General features: G+C 38.8%; 1 protein-coding gene across 1 annotated transcript; it reads left to right on the top strand.

Moving 5' to 3' along the window:
* Positions 1 to 3452: 3452 nt before the first annotated feature.
* On the top strand, positions 3453 to 14230 carry fh (fumarate hydratase). Its single transcript, XM_015363304.2, has 10 exons — positions 3453 to 3621; positions 4648 to 4782; positions 5560 to 5670; positions 6176 to 6352; positions 6618 to 6800; positions 7286 to 7451; positions 8311 to 8514; positions 10002 to 10129; positions 11177 to 11330; positions 14024 to 14230. Exons 1-10 carry the CDS (start codon positions 3502 to 3504, stop codon positions 14164 to 14166), a joined length of 1521 nt encoding a protein of 506 aa, XP_015218790.2. The 5' UTR covers positions 3453 to 3501; the 3' UTR covers positions 14167 to 14230.
* The last annotated feature ends 2026 nt before the right edge of the window (positions 14231 to 16256 follow it).

Consider the following 16256-nt stretch of genomic DNA (forward strand, 5'->3'; position numbering starts at 1 on the left):
TGGGAGTGAATACTTCTGCAAGGAAACGTATGCTTATATCCTTTTCACAGCTCTGCTCCTCATGTTCCTGAATTAAATGAACCTGCCCTCAGCAGGATGATCAGAAAAGTATGAATGAAATTAAGTATGGGTGCTGTGGAATTATAATCAGATTTAATATTGTGTATCAAATCAAATAAATACAATATAAAAGAAGGTTAAAACAATATATGTGGTTCGTTTAGATTATTTTCTGGATACTTCAGTCATTGTTCATTAATTTAACTGCTCATGTGGAAATTTATTGTCACTAGAAAAAAAAATGAATGTTGCCTTCTGTATTGCAAGCATTGATATTAAAAGGAGGCCAAACTTTTTAATACAATGGAAATAATATTCTGATTAATACTTTATTTCTGCATTTCTTCAGAGACGCAATATATTCAGACTACTTTTTTATTTAAACCTGACTGGGATTTTCAAAGATGACAGACAAGTGGACGCTGTCAGTTTGCAGAATTTACTGGTGACTGACAGTAGCTTAAAGTCGAAATATCTGGTGAGAGGGAAAGAGTAAAATTGTGCTTTAGCTGAGCATAAACAGATTATTCTTATCCTGTGTCTAAAAAAGATCTGTATTTTATGACGTATCTTTGAGGAGTATCAACAACATATACAGTAGTTATAATAATAATAATAATAATAAACTTTATTTTATATAGCGCCTTTAAAGGTGGCTTCTCAAAGCGCTTTACAGGATGACAATAACAATAAATAAGAAGACTACAACAATAAATAAGAAAATTTCACAAGACAGGACACAATTATAATTACAACAATACAACAATAAAAATAGAGGAGACCGTGGAAGATGGTATTAAGAAGAGCAGAGGGGTGAAGAATGGAACCAGTTAAGTAAAGGCTTTTCTGAAGAAGAAGGTTTTGAGTCTGGATTTGAAGGAGTTTAGAGAAGGTGACTCTCTAATATCCTTGGGCAAAGAGTTCCAGAGCTTGGGGGCATAGCAGGAGAAGGCCCTGTCGCCCATACAATGTAGACGGGCTTGGGGGACAGTAAGGAGGGCAGAATTTGAAGAGCGGAGGTTGCGAGGTGGAGTTATAGGGAGTTATAGGGAGCTCGACTGCTTAAGAATAGCTTGAAGTTGCCCTTAGTTACATTCAATGCTTATTACACCAGCTGGCAAATGTTAAAATGCTGTACAGTGAGTACATAACATTTTAGTGCCATATAGTTTAAATTCAAGATGAATATGAGATAAAGTTGGCAAGAGTCTGAGCTCATTGTATAATACTTTTAAGATTTATTTCTGCTCTGGAGCTTTTCTAAAAATATCTCAGTAATTCACATAAAGTATACCATGTCACACTGGCCACCAATACAAAAAAAGTTTGTCTGTGTAATAATTCAGAATGAAGTAATGAAAATGTGGGCATTTATAATATCGTTTCACCCATGTCGACGTACACATCATTACCAAAAAAGAACAAAGTACTCCTTTCAACATTAGGTACTATTGACATTTAACTAATAATTGTACGGAAAAAGGAGAGTAACAGTTCAGACCAAATTTGTAAAATATTGTGTACTGTATTTTAATTATCAATATTCTCTACTGACTGACTTAATTAACTAGCAATATTACTGTATTTTAGTTTGTACTGACCTCTAGTGTCCTCACCATGGCAATGTTGCAGGAGGCCGAACCTCTTTTAAAATGATACAGTACATGTCTGAGATGGTGTTGGCGTGGCTAGCATTGCTGCTTCACAGCCCTGGGGCTCTGGGTTCAACTCTGGTTCAATTATCTATGTGGAGTCTGTATGTTCTTTCCTCTGGGTGCTCCACCCGAAGATGTACTGGTGGGTAGTGTGTTCGTGCCTGGGCCTATGTGTACCTTGTGATGAACTGGCATCTGGTCTAAGGTGTATCCTGCTTTGAGCCCGTTGCTTGCTTGCCAGGACTCCAGCTCCACTGCGACCTTGTATTGGGTAAAGTGGTTTGAAAATGGATGGACCGTTGTGCTTGAGACGAGGTTATTATCACTGCTGCCTCTCACCTGGGCCCTATTGCCAATTCCAGATTGACGGGTTAGTATCTGGATTCTTGCTGGGTACATTGGTTTCCCTCTACCATCTAATGACACAGTGACTAGATTACATGTTGTCTCTAAACTGTGCTCCTTGTGACGGTGGGTGGGAGTGGGGAGGTCACCAGCTTGACAGCTCTGGGGAAGAAGCTATTTCAGAGTCTTGTTATGTGCGACTCGAACGTCTGGAACCTTCTACCAGATTGTAGGCGGACAAACAAGTTGTGAGTGGGGTCACACCTGGTGTTGTAGATTTCCTGGATGGATGGTAAGGCGCTGCCGATGATGTGTTGTGCACTTTTGACCACCTGCTGCAGTGCTTTACGGTCGGATGCGGTGCAGTTGCCGTACCAGACAGTGATGCAGCTGGTCAGTATGCTCTCCACCACACCTGTAGATGTTGTTGACGATCCATGGATGCAGGCGTCTTACTCCAGACTTGATGGATGCAGTAGCAGTGCCAACACGATCAAAATATGTTAAAAAGGGGTTCCTGTGCAAACCAAGGTGCCACTATTTTTGCTGTCGAGATGCAAAAAGACAAACTGCTCTATTAAAAAACAGAGAACATTTATTTTATTTCTCCATTCATTTACATTAGCTGTGTGTACACCACGATCAACCTGAACCACCAGTAACGGATTCGTGACATATGACAACACAGTAATATATTTATATTGGATAAATAAAGTCTAAGAAAACAAAACCATAGGCAAGTAATCTATAGCACTGCACAATGCAGGTCTTATTGCTGAAGCTAGAATCTGAACAAACAGCTGATCAATGGAAACTATATAGCGGAGATTCTGACCACCATCATATAACTAATAACAAAACTACATTAGAAACAATAAAATCACGTCGTAGGATAATGTCAGTACTGTATTAGTATTTAGACCCACTACAGTATACTGCACACAGATTCTTCATTGCAATTCCTTGGAATCAACTGCAGATCAACACAAACATTGTATTCCGATTGCTTTCGGAGAAAGATCTGGTCGCACACAAGACACGGTTAAATCCATTAAACAATATATACTGTACACAAGATGTTAGCAACAGTAAACGGATACCCCTCCAGTTTTCTTTAGTTTCTAGCGATATATTTATATAATTATATTTCTAAACATGAGAAGGGAATGAGATGCGATGGCGATTTCACAGGTAAGGTGGTAGATTTAAAATAACAAAAGCATATTGTATTTTAACGAAAGTTAAAAATACTTTTTATTAGGAAGACCGTGATTAAAAAAAATCTAACCCATAACTCAGAACAACCCATTATTGCCGCTCTCTTCCTGGTGTTCCGGCTGTATATTTCCTCCCACTCAAGGGGGCCCGTGGTTGGATTTTCTAAGGTTCCGCCTTCGACCTCCTCCCCTTCTATTTAGTCTGTGACAGCCTGAACAGCGCCATGTATCGCTCTCTGAGAAACGTTCAGCGATTAAGTAGCAACCTCTCAGCATTGCACAGGAACGTATTTAACAAATCTTACTGTCCTACTGCCCGCACAATCCTCGCTTCGTCAAGAATGGTAAGCTTTCTTCCTTTAACGTCGAGGAGATTTACTCTTGTACCATTATAGTCGCATTGCAGGCCTGGGAATGACCTTTTCTGTGTATTAATAAATTCGGTAAGACTTATCGCTGGCGAGGATTGCTGGTTTTATCGAATCTACACTTTCTATGGTGAAATGCAGAAGGAAGTTGTGTTTAATGGTCAAACAGACTTTGGTTTGCGTGTTACAAAATGCGAGGAGATTGTTGTAGTTACACTTTCGGGGTTCCACAGTATGTATTAGCTGAACAGCAAGGTCAAAGTCGAGTTGAATGCAACATTCGTCTTAAATGTAAAACAGACTCTGCAATGATCAATTACAGTACGTTCCCACCGACCTAATTATAGCTGTTGCACGGAAATATGCAGGTGTTTTTCTGAGATATCAATTATTAAGATGAATAATAGCAGTACACTGTCAAATGAAATACTACAGTATGTACAGTACTGTAAATTTATAGATTAATCAGGAAAACGTTGAAGTGTCGCATGTCAATCTAAACTAAACTGTTTAAACGTCATATAGTTAATTATATGCAGTCATCATATATTAGATGCACATTTTTCAAATGATATATTAGATCCATCTAATATATGATTTGAAAAATGTGCACACAATTACTGTACCTTTATCATTTGTAAATCTTTGTTATAAACAAAAAAGATTTGGTTTATACAGATGTTACCATTTTCAATTTACAGCTTCGATTCTTTGTAGTATCTAGTTACTGCAATGCCAAAAAGTAGATCAGGACCACACCTTAGTACTGTATATACTGTACACTGTGCCGTTAATTTAAGGTCTGTATACATTTGTTATATTGCATACATATGTAACACAATTAAGGTAAGGTGCCCCCAATTAAATTCGATTTGGATGGCTCCATTTGAAACAGTTCTCAGACGTTCAAAGATGAAGGAAACTTCTATAAACTTCACAGCTGGGTCAGTAAAATGATGAAACATGGTATTTAAGTGAATAAGATTATTTTATTTTTCCTAGGCAAGTTCTGAGTCCTACCGAATTGAGCGAGACACTTTTGGAGAGCTGAAAGTGCCAAGTGACAAATACTATGGAGCTCAGACTGTCAGGTCTACTATGAACTTCAAGATTGGCGGAGTGACAGAGCGAATGCCAGTAAGTATAAACGCAGTATAAAATGATTCCACTGACAGATCCTTTCAGAAGTTTCTGCTCTCCTGGAGATTTCAACCCATTGTCTTCCAATTCAGAGTTGTGACGAGCAATGAGCACAAGGCAGGGTACACACTGGATGGGATGGCAGTCCATTGCAGGGCACACAAAGACACAGACTCAGTCACACACACACTCACACCATGGCCAATTTTCCCAGAAGCCAGTTAACCTATCAGTATGTCTTTGGACAGTGGAATGCTCTATTACAATTTAACATTTTAGTTTTTGAGCAGACTGGCTGGCATAATGATGAAAATCTTCATTTTATATTTTTCTCAGTAATGCATGGTACTTTCTGACACACAATGTATCCCTTTTAATGAGAAAAATGTTTTATTTACAAAACCAGTAATCTTTTAAATGTGATATGATTGTGATTATCGCAGTATGCATCTTATGTGTGTTGAAGTTTGTGTGTAGTTTATGTATTAAAAACTTAAATCTTCCAGGTCATTATGTCACTTTTTGTGTTAGTTGCTCAACATGAATATATCTGAACATCTAGAACTTTAGCAAAGTTAAAACAAACACTATGGTAAGGTTGCAGTAGGTTATATTTCTTCATAAAATGGATATACAGGAAGGAAGATGAGAAAAGGTGTCTCTTTGAAAAGCTTCAGTGTGTATCTCAGCTCTTATTATGTATATATAGTCTCATCCGCAGCAGCCTTTCTGAACAAGCGTAGTACAGAAATTGATTAAACCGTTGCGTTTCAGATTCAGGTCATCAAGGCCTTCGGCATCCTGAAGAGAGCTGCTGCAGAAGTGAACAAGGACTATGGCTTGGACCCCAAGATTGCCGGTGCAATCGTCAAGGCGGCCGATGAGGTACCTGACAGAAATCTCATTGACTGTTTCTCTTAACTCACTTTTAAGAGTCATTCCTTCGCCATTGGTGCAACTCGTTGCATGGTTACATCCAGTGTTGTTTTATAGATGTATGCTTTTGGCTGTTGTTGCGGGGCAATGAATATCCCTTTTGTTGTTGTTTTTTTTCATGTTCTTGAAATAAAATAGAATTTTGACATCTGCAAATTTAAACATTTACGAATTTGCTTATTCGCAATTTGTTTTGGCCGATGGCATCTCGGATGAAAGAAAATCATAGCGGGGTGGAACTGAGCAGAGAGTTGTCAAGCGCAGCTTTCCAGTTGGCTGCAACAGACCGGGACAGTGAGACGCGTCTAGCGAGTGAGTGAGCCTCTCACTCACAAGGGAGAGACTTGGTTAAAATGAAAGTTTGGCTGATTGCTTCGGTTCTCTGCACCGAACCCTTGTGAATGTTGAGGCCCTGCTGTACCTACAGTACTCTGTTTGAACGAATGTTTCGAAGGTCACTGCTGGGAAGCTGGATGAGCACTTTCCTCTGGTGGTGTGGCAGACAGGCTCTGGGACCCAGACCAACATGAATGTGAATGAAGTCATCAGCAACCGAGCGATCGAGATACTGGGAGGGAAGCTGGGGAGCAAGGACCCTGTGCATCCCAATGACCACGTCAATAAAAGCCAGGTTTGCACTTCTCTTAACCCTTGAACACAGAGCACCACAGCCCTCATGTGAGAGCCTTTGGATGGCTTATTTGAATAGTTTTGCAGTCTCTCCCTCTAAATTCTGGATTCTGTTTGAGTGACGATTTCGCAACTTTAATGGGTGTCATATCCCGGATGTTTTGGTGGCTCACAGCGAGCTTGTGCCTGTATGCGGAACAGAGAGCGTTTCTAACGAATGAGAGCGTTTCCTGAGCTGGTGGTGTTGGTGTGGCTGCTCTTTGCAGAGCTCCAACGACACGTTCCCCACTGCCATGCACATCGCCGCCGCCAAGGAGGCCCACGAAGTTCTGCTGCCCGGGCTGCAGGCTCTCCACGACGCGCTGGCAGCCAAAGCTGTGGAGTTTAAAGACATCATTAAAATTGGACGCACCCACACTCAGGATGCTGTACCCCTCTCACTCGGCCAGGTACTGTTGTACTGATTCTTGTTGCATTAAACACGTTGTATTAAACTAATAGACAGTTAGGTAGTATAACAAAGATTTGAAAAGCACACTCTTGGAAGCAGTTGAATTCGCATTCATGGCTATGAAATTGGTTACTAATAAACTATACCCAGTGCTTTTATTCAACAGAAAAAAAACATTTTATGTTACCGGTGATAGGCTATAAATGACTTTATACATAATTGGACTATTCCACATCACCAGATTTTAGCATCTTCTGTAATTCTGTTTTGAAGGAATTTTTTTTTTTTTAATTTATACTCTTAAATTCAGTATTATATGAAAAAAAACTTCTGCAAAGGAAGAGGTAATATCAACTTGGATGCGTCGTAAGTGATGTTGGTTAAAATTGGTTGTTAGTCCAAAGGAATAGATGTGCTCCTAATCTGAAACCACTTGGAGGTTTGTGAGGAGTTTTTATTCACCTTTCCCCCCGCTCTCTACAGGAGTTCAGTGGCTACGTGCAGCAGGTGAAATATGCCATTGAAAGGATTAAATCTGCCATGCCCAGAGTGTATGAGCTGGCAGCAGGTGGCACGGCAGTAGGCACTGGCCTGAACACTCGCATTGGGTTTGCTGAGAAGGTGGCAGAAAGAGTTTCAGCTCTTACAGGTAAGTGAGAAGAGTGGAGTCCTTTTCTCTGCCGCTCGATACATTTTTAAGGCCATGAGAAGCACAGTTTAGTAACTGCCAGTGGGGAAATTGCTTGAGTAAAAATTGGCTGAAAGAATTTTGAAATGGTTCTATTAAAGGAAAAAGATTTGGTTTGTGATAGGGAAGGGAAATGTGCACAATGTCTGTAAACACCATTGTAGAGGCTACTGCAAGCAGAAAGGGGCTTACACTGTTAATGCATTGATAGCACTGCAGGAAATAAAATGTGTACACATACTGTACAGACATCCATATGTTTCTTTCATGGGCTATGTCTACCTTGATATCTTGCTCATTACTAAAATGGTTGTATGGTGCATAGTTAATATGTAGTGTTTAATGTGCTCACCTGTCCAGGGCTGAAGGTTCAAAGATCCTTCTCTTATAACAACAAAAATGGATTTAAATGAAGGGCCTAAATCATGGATGCGAAGCACAAAATCAGCCATCTGAAGACAGTATGTTACCAGATATTAAGGGGAGACCAATATAAATGTGCTCAAATGATACACAATGCCTCCTACTGTTTTAGTGTACAATAATTATTCACACATATCCTTTCCTAGTAGCTTCTCTGGCTCTGGGAGCTCGTTATTATATGATCACAGAGCTCAGTTACTTTTGGAAAGCATGCATCTTTCCTCCTGGTTCTGTTGCTATTGTTTAACTCTTCCACTTTTACACTATATATTAAATGATTTTTCTTGTGTCTCTTTGACTGGTTTCTGAAGCATATTAAGCATCCGTTAGTCCTGATAGGACTGGTGCAAACGAAGGAGCCGTGCATGCACGCGCTGATATCCTGTTTCCTGTCCAGGGTTGCCATTTGTGACTGCGCCCAATAAGTTTGAGGCACTGGCAGCTCATGATGCACTGGTGGAGCTCAGCGGGGCGATGAACACTGTGGCCTGCAGTCTGATGAAGATCGCCAACGATATTCGCTTCCTGGGTTCTGGACCTCGGTCTGGGCTGGGGGAGCTCATCCTCCCTGAAAATGAACCTGGCAGCAGTATTATGCCAGGTATGCTGCCTTAACTAAACTTGTCCCTGTTTTACAGTACTGCATGAGCCCGATCTAGGCTGCACATCCCATAAGAGTTTTCGCTCCTCTATATCCTGTTCTTTATAGTTAATGTAACCTACAGTATATTGGGAACACAGGGTTAGTTAGCTCCTTATTTAAAGCAGTGGGGACTTGGCACTTAAAAGCTTTTTGGATATGTAGCCCAAATTTATTTCTGCATTTCCTCACTTTGAAAATGTTCAAATACACCAACATTAATACAAGTTTAATTTCTCTCTATTTTTTATTGTAAAAGTATGGGTTTAGTATGAAAGACAACTTATTTTTTAACACATTCAAATATTTCATGCTATATGGATAGCAAATTCCATACATTTGTTTAAATACAAAAACGTTGAGAGAACATAAACATAAATCTATGTCCTTTGTCAGTCTCTAATAGTTCATAAGTAAGGGGACTGTTGTGATCACAGTGAGCAGCTGTCAAGACCACTCTGCCAATTGGATCAGATTTCATCTGAGGTTTCTTTTCCTTCTTGATCTCTCTTTAAAGACACACTCATTATGGAAGCAGAGAGCATGATGGTGGGTGATGTGCATTATCACAACCAGAGAGTGGTTACTTGAAATATTTAGTTTATTTTATTGCATTATTCCTGAACCATGCTGTCATCAAAGGAAATATATCACCTAAACCTGCTACATATTATAATTTTATAATTCTACAGTTCACTGCGGCAGTAGTTTTAAATTATCAAGAAAATAATATTTTTTGTATTGGTTGTCTGTTATTGAACAGACTGAGTATACTGTAAGTTACAGGCCAGTAAATTTGTGGCCACTAAATTGAAATCAATTAGTGTAAAATCTTATTTGGTCTTATTTGAATATTTTACTTGATTCTTTAATAGACTTTCAGCTTGACTGCAAGCAATTAGTTCTGGAGAGGAGAAAAACAAACTGTTCACTTTACCTTGGAATTATTTTTATTTCTTTTTTGGGATATTGACAAGTTCTTAAATGACAAATGAGTCTCAGTGGAATGGATGTAACTTTGGTACATCACTGACATACTTAATCACAGATTGTTACTGTTGTATTAGCTTAAGTCATTTTTGTATTAGCTAATTCATATTAAGATGCCAACTCCATCAAAAGACTTTGAAATTAAAATCCTAAATACAGCCGCAGTGTAGTAGAATTGCTTTGTACTTGAAACTTTTTGCTCATTCCTAGTACTGGATATTTGCAGTTACGCAGGTTTTCCAGGCAACGTAAGGCATAAGGTCCTTAATAATTAAAATTGTGGATTCAGTTTTTATGAATTAGGTCACCAAAGACCGTGTAGATTTAAAACATGGACGCTTCCCCATCCCCAAGGACCAAGAGTGGATAGTACAGCTGCAAGGCTTTGGAATTGCCCCATCTATCAGCGTTCAGTGGTGCAATATCAGGGCATGAACCTTTGCTCCTCTCATTTTCAGGAAAAGTGAACCCAACACAGTGTGAGGCCATGACAATGGTAGCAGCTCAGGTGATGGGAAACCATGTTGCAGTTACGATAGGAGGCAGCAATGGGCACTTTGAGCTGAATGTTTTCAAACCTATGATGGTAAGTTAGGTCAGAAGACGGGCACATGAAATGGTTCTGCATGCAGTATCTGACTGTTATTCGTCTTGTCAAACCATTGGCCACCTCGTAGACAGTACTATTCCGAAACTGCAGGTGATGAAATCTCAATGGCTGTGAACAATTTGAATATCTGCTTTGAAGAAATAAGTGTAAACATGTCTTTAATGTTAACTAATGTACTCTTTTTATAAAGTAAACAAATAATAGTACACAATGAAAGAGATTATGCTGCAAAGTATCACAATAATAATGAGTATAAACAGAATGATTAAATTATGAAGTTTTTAGAAACATATAACATTTAAAGCTGTTTATGTTTAATCATTTTGAAAAGTGTCTCTATAACAAGTCTCAGTGTGTGGAAACAACACTAGTGCAGGAAGCAAACACCTGAGACAGGTATCACACTCAATTCCTGGAGGGCCTAGTCCCTCTTGATTTGTGTGTCATCCCAGCTCTCAGCTATATACAGTAATTGAACTTTATTTTATTAATTAATTGTTTAGTTAACTGCATAATTGTAATACTTTTCAGTGGGTGTTTAAGTTATCAGAACTTAAACATATGCATCTATGGAAATAGTTACATTTTTTAATTGACTTTTCACTTAAATAGTGTTTGGAAAGATTGGAACAGAAGACACTGACACCTCCAAGACCATTAAAGTCATTAAAGTGTGGACCAGTTGGCTTTAAAACTGTACTTAGGAGAGGAGAGGAATAAAACTGAACAACTCTTTTGTGGTGATTTTCCTGTTTTTATTGAATATGCATTGTTTTTTTGTTTGAGAGATTTAGAGTTGCTAAAAACTGAACTCAAGAAGCACTTTCCTAAGGAGATTATAGATAATGCCAAAATGCCGACTTTTTTGAAAGACCTAGCCCAGAGCCTATTTTTTTTATTTGATAAATTATGAATGAACAGACTGAGCTAATGAATCATAGCAAATGTGAAACTTGCACAGCTTGGAGAATTCTGTTTAGTTCCAGGCGATTCTGAATCATGATTAGCAATCTCTGTTCGCAGATTAAAAATGTGCTGAACTCTGCAAAGCTGCTGGGAGATGCCTCTGTCTCCTTCACCGAGAATTGTGTTGTGGGGATTCAGGCAAACACGGAGAGGATCAACAAGCTGATGAGCGAGTCCCTGATGTTGGTGACGGCACTGAATCCACACATTGGTAAGATCATCGGTGCCAGCAGAGGGCAGTCACTCACAACTAACCCAGGCATGCCATACATGCAGAGCTGAATGGCAACTAGAAGGATATTACCTGTCTTTATTAAATGTCTGTATTATTACAGGTCTGCTTATTCTAGAATAAAATCCTTAACACCTAATTTATGAAATGTGCTGTACAGTAATTCTGCAGTTTGAAATGGTAATTGACACAAATGGGTCTGTTGTTTTTCTGTCACTGGGCACTTAGTTTTAGCTATTTAAATACACTCAAGCTGTCATTGACTAGCAAGCTTACTGATTCATTATCAGTGGTGTTGTGATGAGGGAACTGTTCATAAGGTAACATTTATGGGATATAGATTTGAAACAAAACAAAAATTGTCTTAATCCATTGCTAGGGCTTGTGTCTGTGATTTGTAGTGTCGGCACAGGCTGGAAGAGAGGTGAGGGGGGTGGAACACAGTGCCAATAAGTATTAATGCTGATTGATGGCTCTAATCAGACTTGCAAATAATTGAATGTCTGAGACAAGTGTGCCTGTTTTCCCACAACAGCTGTCTTCTTTCTGGGTGGCTGATGACGGATTGATTGTAGTTCAGCTCTTAACATGCTGAATGCTCTTTTGAGTGCCTGAATGTTACTGAAATAATGAAAAAGTGACCTGAAATTTGCATCTATGTATTAAATGCTTGCCCTGTTGAGGCTAAAGCATTAAAATAAGTATCTCCCTAGGAACCAACAGCTGTTCAAAGCCTGATGGCAGAGCAGGTTTATAATAATCAGATTGCTCTACTGGACACCTTGGCAGGCTAAATCTCTCATTTGCTGGTCTCAGGTGATTCAAGGGGCTAAATTTGAATGGTTTGGGTATTATGTTCACAGATACATTGGCAGTCTGAATCACTCCTGCAGTGCTGTACTCTGCTGTCATCATGGAGCATTGCTTGTCAGACAATAAAGCGCTGAAGAAAAAGGATATATAGTACTTGTGTCAGAGTATACTAAAGCTAGTATTGTAGTAACATTAAATGTAAAACTGTATTTTGGTTCTTTATTGTAAAGCAGCTGATGGATCAGTTGATATTGGTTTGTACTTTATGGTGCTGCTGTAGGTTAAATGAAATGGCAGGTCACCATTGACAGAATTGAAAATTGACTTGTGAACTCAACAGTACAATCTGAACATGTCAATAAAAAAGTCAATATTTTTAAAATGGTCTTTCATGGCCTTGTGCAGCTTGGGACAAATGTACTTTGTACAGTACCTTGATGAAACAAAAATAAACCCAGGTAAGACAGGAAATTGAATTAAAATCTTGATAATGGTAATCGGCAATAAAACTGCTTTTGTATTTTGTATTAAATGCAAAACTTCTCTTGTATATACAACATACAGTTTAATACGAATCACATGTCTTTGTTTATTACTGACTGAGAATCTGCATATTGTGTTATGGTTAGAACTTGGCTACTTTGATGTCTGCCGAATTATATTAATTAATACAAAGATGTGATCACAAAACAGACTCCTAGCAGAGTAAGTTCTGTTAAAACTGGGCAACTTTTGGTTGAATAATCTGCACCTTGTTCTTGTCAAATTAGTCCTAGCCTTTCAGTACAATAGGACCTTCTTCAAGTGTGCTTTGAAGATAAATCCTATTTACAGTCATTATTTCTATTGTCCTAAGGTTTTCTTAGGAGGTAATCTTTAGTCTTTCAGTTTAGAGAAATCCCTTCCATTTTTGTTGTTTTATAATTAGGATGTGATTTCTGTACTTTGCATAGTGTCATTTAATAATAAAATTTAGTAATAGGCCTCAAAAGCTAGTGATGTGCATAGCTATAATTGGAAGATGCACAACATCTAATACAGCAATACAAGCTGTACATCTCCAACACATGTTGTGCGCCAGTTTTCCGGTGATGTCTTGTGGGATTGTGTCCCACTGCTTTTGCAGAGCCTGGACAAGCATGTGCCTGTTGACTGGTGTCTGTCTTGTCTCGGGACAATTCTCTCATCTTGCAAGAATGCCGTTGTTAGTCAGCGTGAGGAAGCTCAGAACGTTGTCATGTTAGAGCCTGAAGGTCCCAGGGCTAGAGAAGGATAAGGCTGTGAAGTGGCTGATGGCAGCCCAACTGCAAGCTGTAGTGTGGCAACAAAACTCTCCAGCCCAGACAATCACACTTGGAGCTCCCCATCAATTTGTCTTGTTGTACACAACAAAGAGCATATCATTGCTTATATCTACACCACACCCTCTAACATCCATCAAGGCAGCCTGTGCAAGACCTTGATTAAAGAGGACTGGGCTCTACTGTCCATGAGTCCACATGTGGCAGCTAAATTTAGCCTCCAACATACCAGTGACACAAAGACATTGTTGTCTTGCTGGGACAGGCGTTTTTCTTTCTTCCTGATTTTTCCCAGGCTTGACATTCTAGAGGTTACATTGCCTCATCACCTTTGCCAAGTCAGCTCTCTTATTAATGAGGTGATTTAGCAGTATTGCATACAGTGTCACTCGAGTATGTCATGGTCATGAGTAATCCATTAATCAAACCATGCCAATTCAACATTCAAAATCTGCATACTTTATTTTGCAAGAAACATACATGCATCAACACAGTGTTGACATTCTTTAGGTGCTCAGTATTAATTGTTCTTTTAATTTGAAATATGTTTATGTCTAGGATATGACAAAGCTGCTGCCATTGCCAAGACTGCTCATAAGGAAGGATCAACACTAAAAGAAGCTGCTATCAAGCTTGGGTACCTTTCATCTGAACAATTTGATCAGTGGGTCAAGCCCCAGGACATGTTGGGCCCTAAGTAGTTATAGTCCAAAATAAAATATTGTAATCATCTTTGTACAATAAAATCTTTTTGCCAGAAATTAATTATGTGCTGTTTGTAAATATGTTTGTGAATTCTGGTTTGTATTAACATTATTTTCTTAATACATTTGACCAAAATGTGTGCATCCTTGGTCTCAAATCTACAAATCAAATATTGTGACCCACTTTAGCTGAGACAGTACAAGTGCAGTACAAGTACATCAAACATTTTGATCACAAATCCTTGTGTGAAGTGTTTTTAGGAGTAATATCTTTAGTTATTTTAATGTGACTAGTGATGAAGCACATCACCGTTTGTATCTGTGTGTATAATGAGATTTTATGTTCATTTGTGTACATGTGTACAGTTTCCTGAGTGGTTTCACTTGAGTACAGCAGATCCTTCAGTAGGCAATTTCAGTTTAATCTTGCCATACTTCTGCCATTTTTATATTTTAGATAATTACCAAGTGAGCTCATAATACAGCAAACAAATGTGGCACTAAGTTACTATATATTAATATCAGGATATTGAGTGATTAGAGTAAATATTTGAAGTCTTACAGCTAGCTCCAAGTGTATTTATTCCTTGAAATAATGTATCCAAAAGCAGGTTTTACCCAAAAAGTGCACTTTTTAGTGCTGCATAAATTAATTGAATCAGGAAAAATGTAATCTGTCCAAGATCATCAGTACTGGATTTTGCTCAAATTAATCTATCAAATTTCAATACATGACGTTCTTTCACATCCTTTACGTTTTTTGAAAATGCTGTAAATGTAAAACAGCACTGCTCTATGGTCACCTGTTGGTCATTTATGCTATTTCATAGCTTCTGGACAATTTTATAAGCTTCTGAAAGTCACCTTGATTATCACCGAGTATAAAAAGAGACTGCAAAGAAGCAGTTCATCCAGTATCATTAATCATGGTGCCTAATGTCGGAGTATTGTCAGAAGGTCACAGGCAAAATGTTGGGTGATAACTACAAAAAGACGTTTCAATATATTTCAATATTACGCCTTCTTTTCCTGGCTGTGACGTCACTCTGAAGACGTACAAAACAGTAAAGTCACGACCTTCAGATCTTTCAGTTGTGATCTTATGGTCAGTTGATCCCAGACTTTGCAGCCTTTACGCGAACAGTCTTACATTTAGGAAGGAGTTACGATGTTAGTTCATTGGGTTAGGTGTTTTCTTTTAATTTTTAACCATGTTCTCGAAAATGTATTGCTTGTGTACTTAGGTATTAGTTAGGTTTAGGTATAAAAGCGATATAATTTAACGATAAAAAACAAAATTGAACGCATGAGAATAATAATATAATGATAATAGATTTTAAATTTATATCCATTTTTTAAGTACAAAGCAGAAGGTGTTTCCCCTATCTTAAATATACGATTAAAATTGTTCAAATACCATGTATTCATTACAGAAAACAGCGGAGACAGTTATATTGCAAATAAAAAAATGTATTTCGAAGAGTACGGGACATTGTGTTTATCAATAAAGACGTTAAAAAAGTAAGCTGATGTACTTATTTTGCAAATACGTCAAGCATTTTAAAAATAGATTCTCCTTGACAGTGAACAAGCCGATCCACCTGGCGCTGCTGGCTTGAACAGCTCCCAGACCCGTGATTGGCTAAACCCCCGAACAGCTCGGGCCGCGATTGGGTGAAGAGTGAGAATCGACACTCTGATTGGGTAAAGCGCCACAGCGGAAATTCTGTGTACCGTGTGTGCTGTATGAGCATGCTGCATATACAGTAACAGTAACACATCCATTGGTTTCTAATTACTGATCAATCTAAGAGAAGTCGAACTGGGGTCAAAACTGAATAGTAGACAAAGAATGTTGTGGCACCCACAGCGCGTTCACGACTCCGACAGCATGTCACGATTGGAGTGCCGCATCACGATCACATCGCGATACCCATTGTGACTGGCGCATCACTGTGGTGGTGCCACTGTCTCGACATTAAGTTCATATATCGCGATATTTCAAAGCCCGACAAAACTCCCCCGCGCTCATGTCGCGACACTGAGTCGACATATCGCGATATGACAAACGACACCGCGCTCATGTC

Source organism: Lepisosteus oculatus, chromosome 17 (assembly GCF_040954835.1).
Source record: "Lepisosteus oculatus isolate fLepOcu1 chromosome 17, fLepOcu1.hap2, whole genome shotgun sequence".
NCBI lineage: Eukaryota > Metazoa > Chordata > Actinopteri > Semionotiformes > Lepisosteidae > Lepisosteus > Lepisosteus oculatus.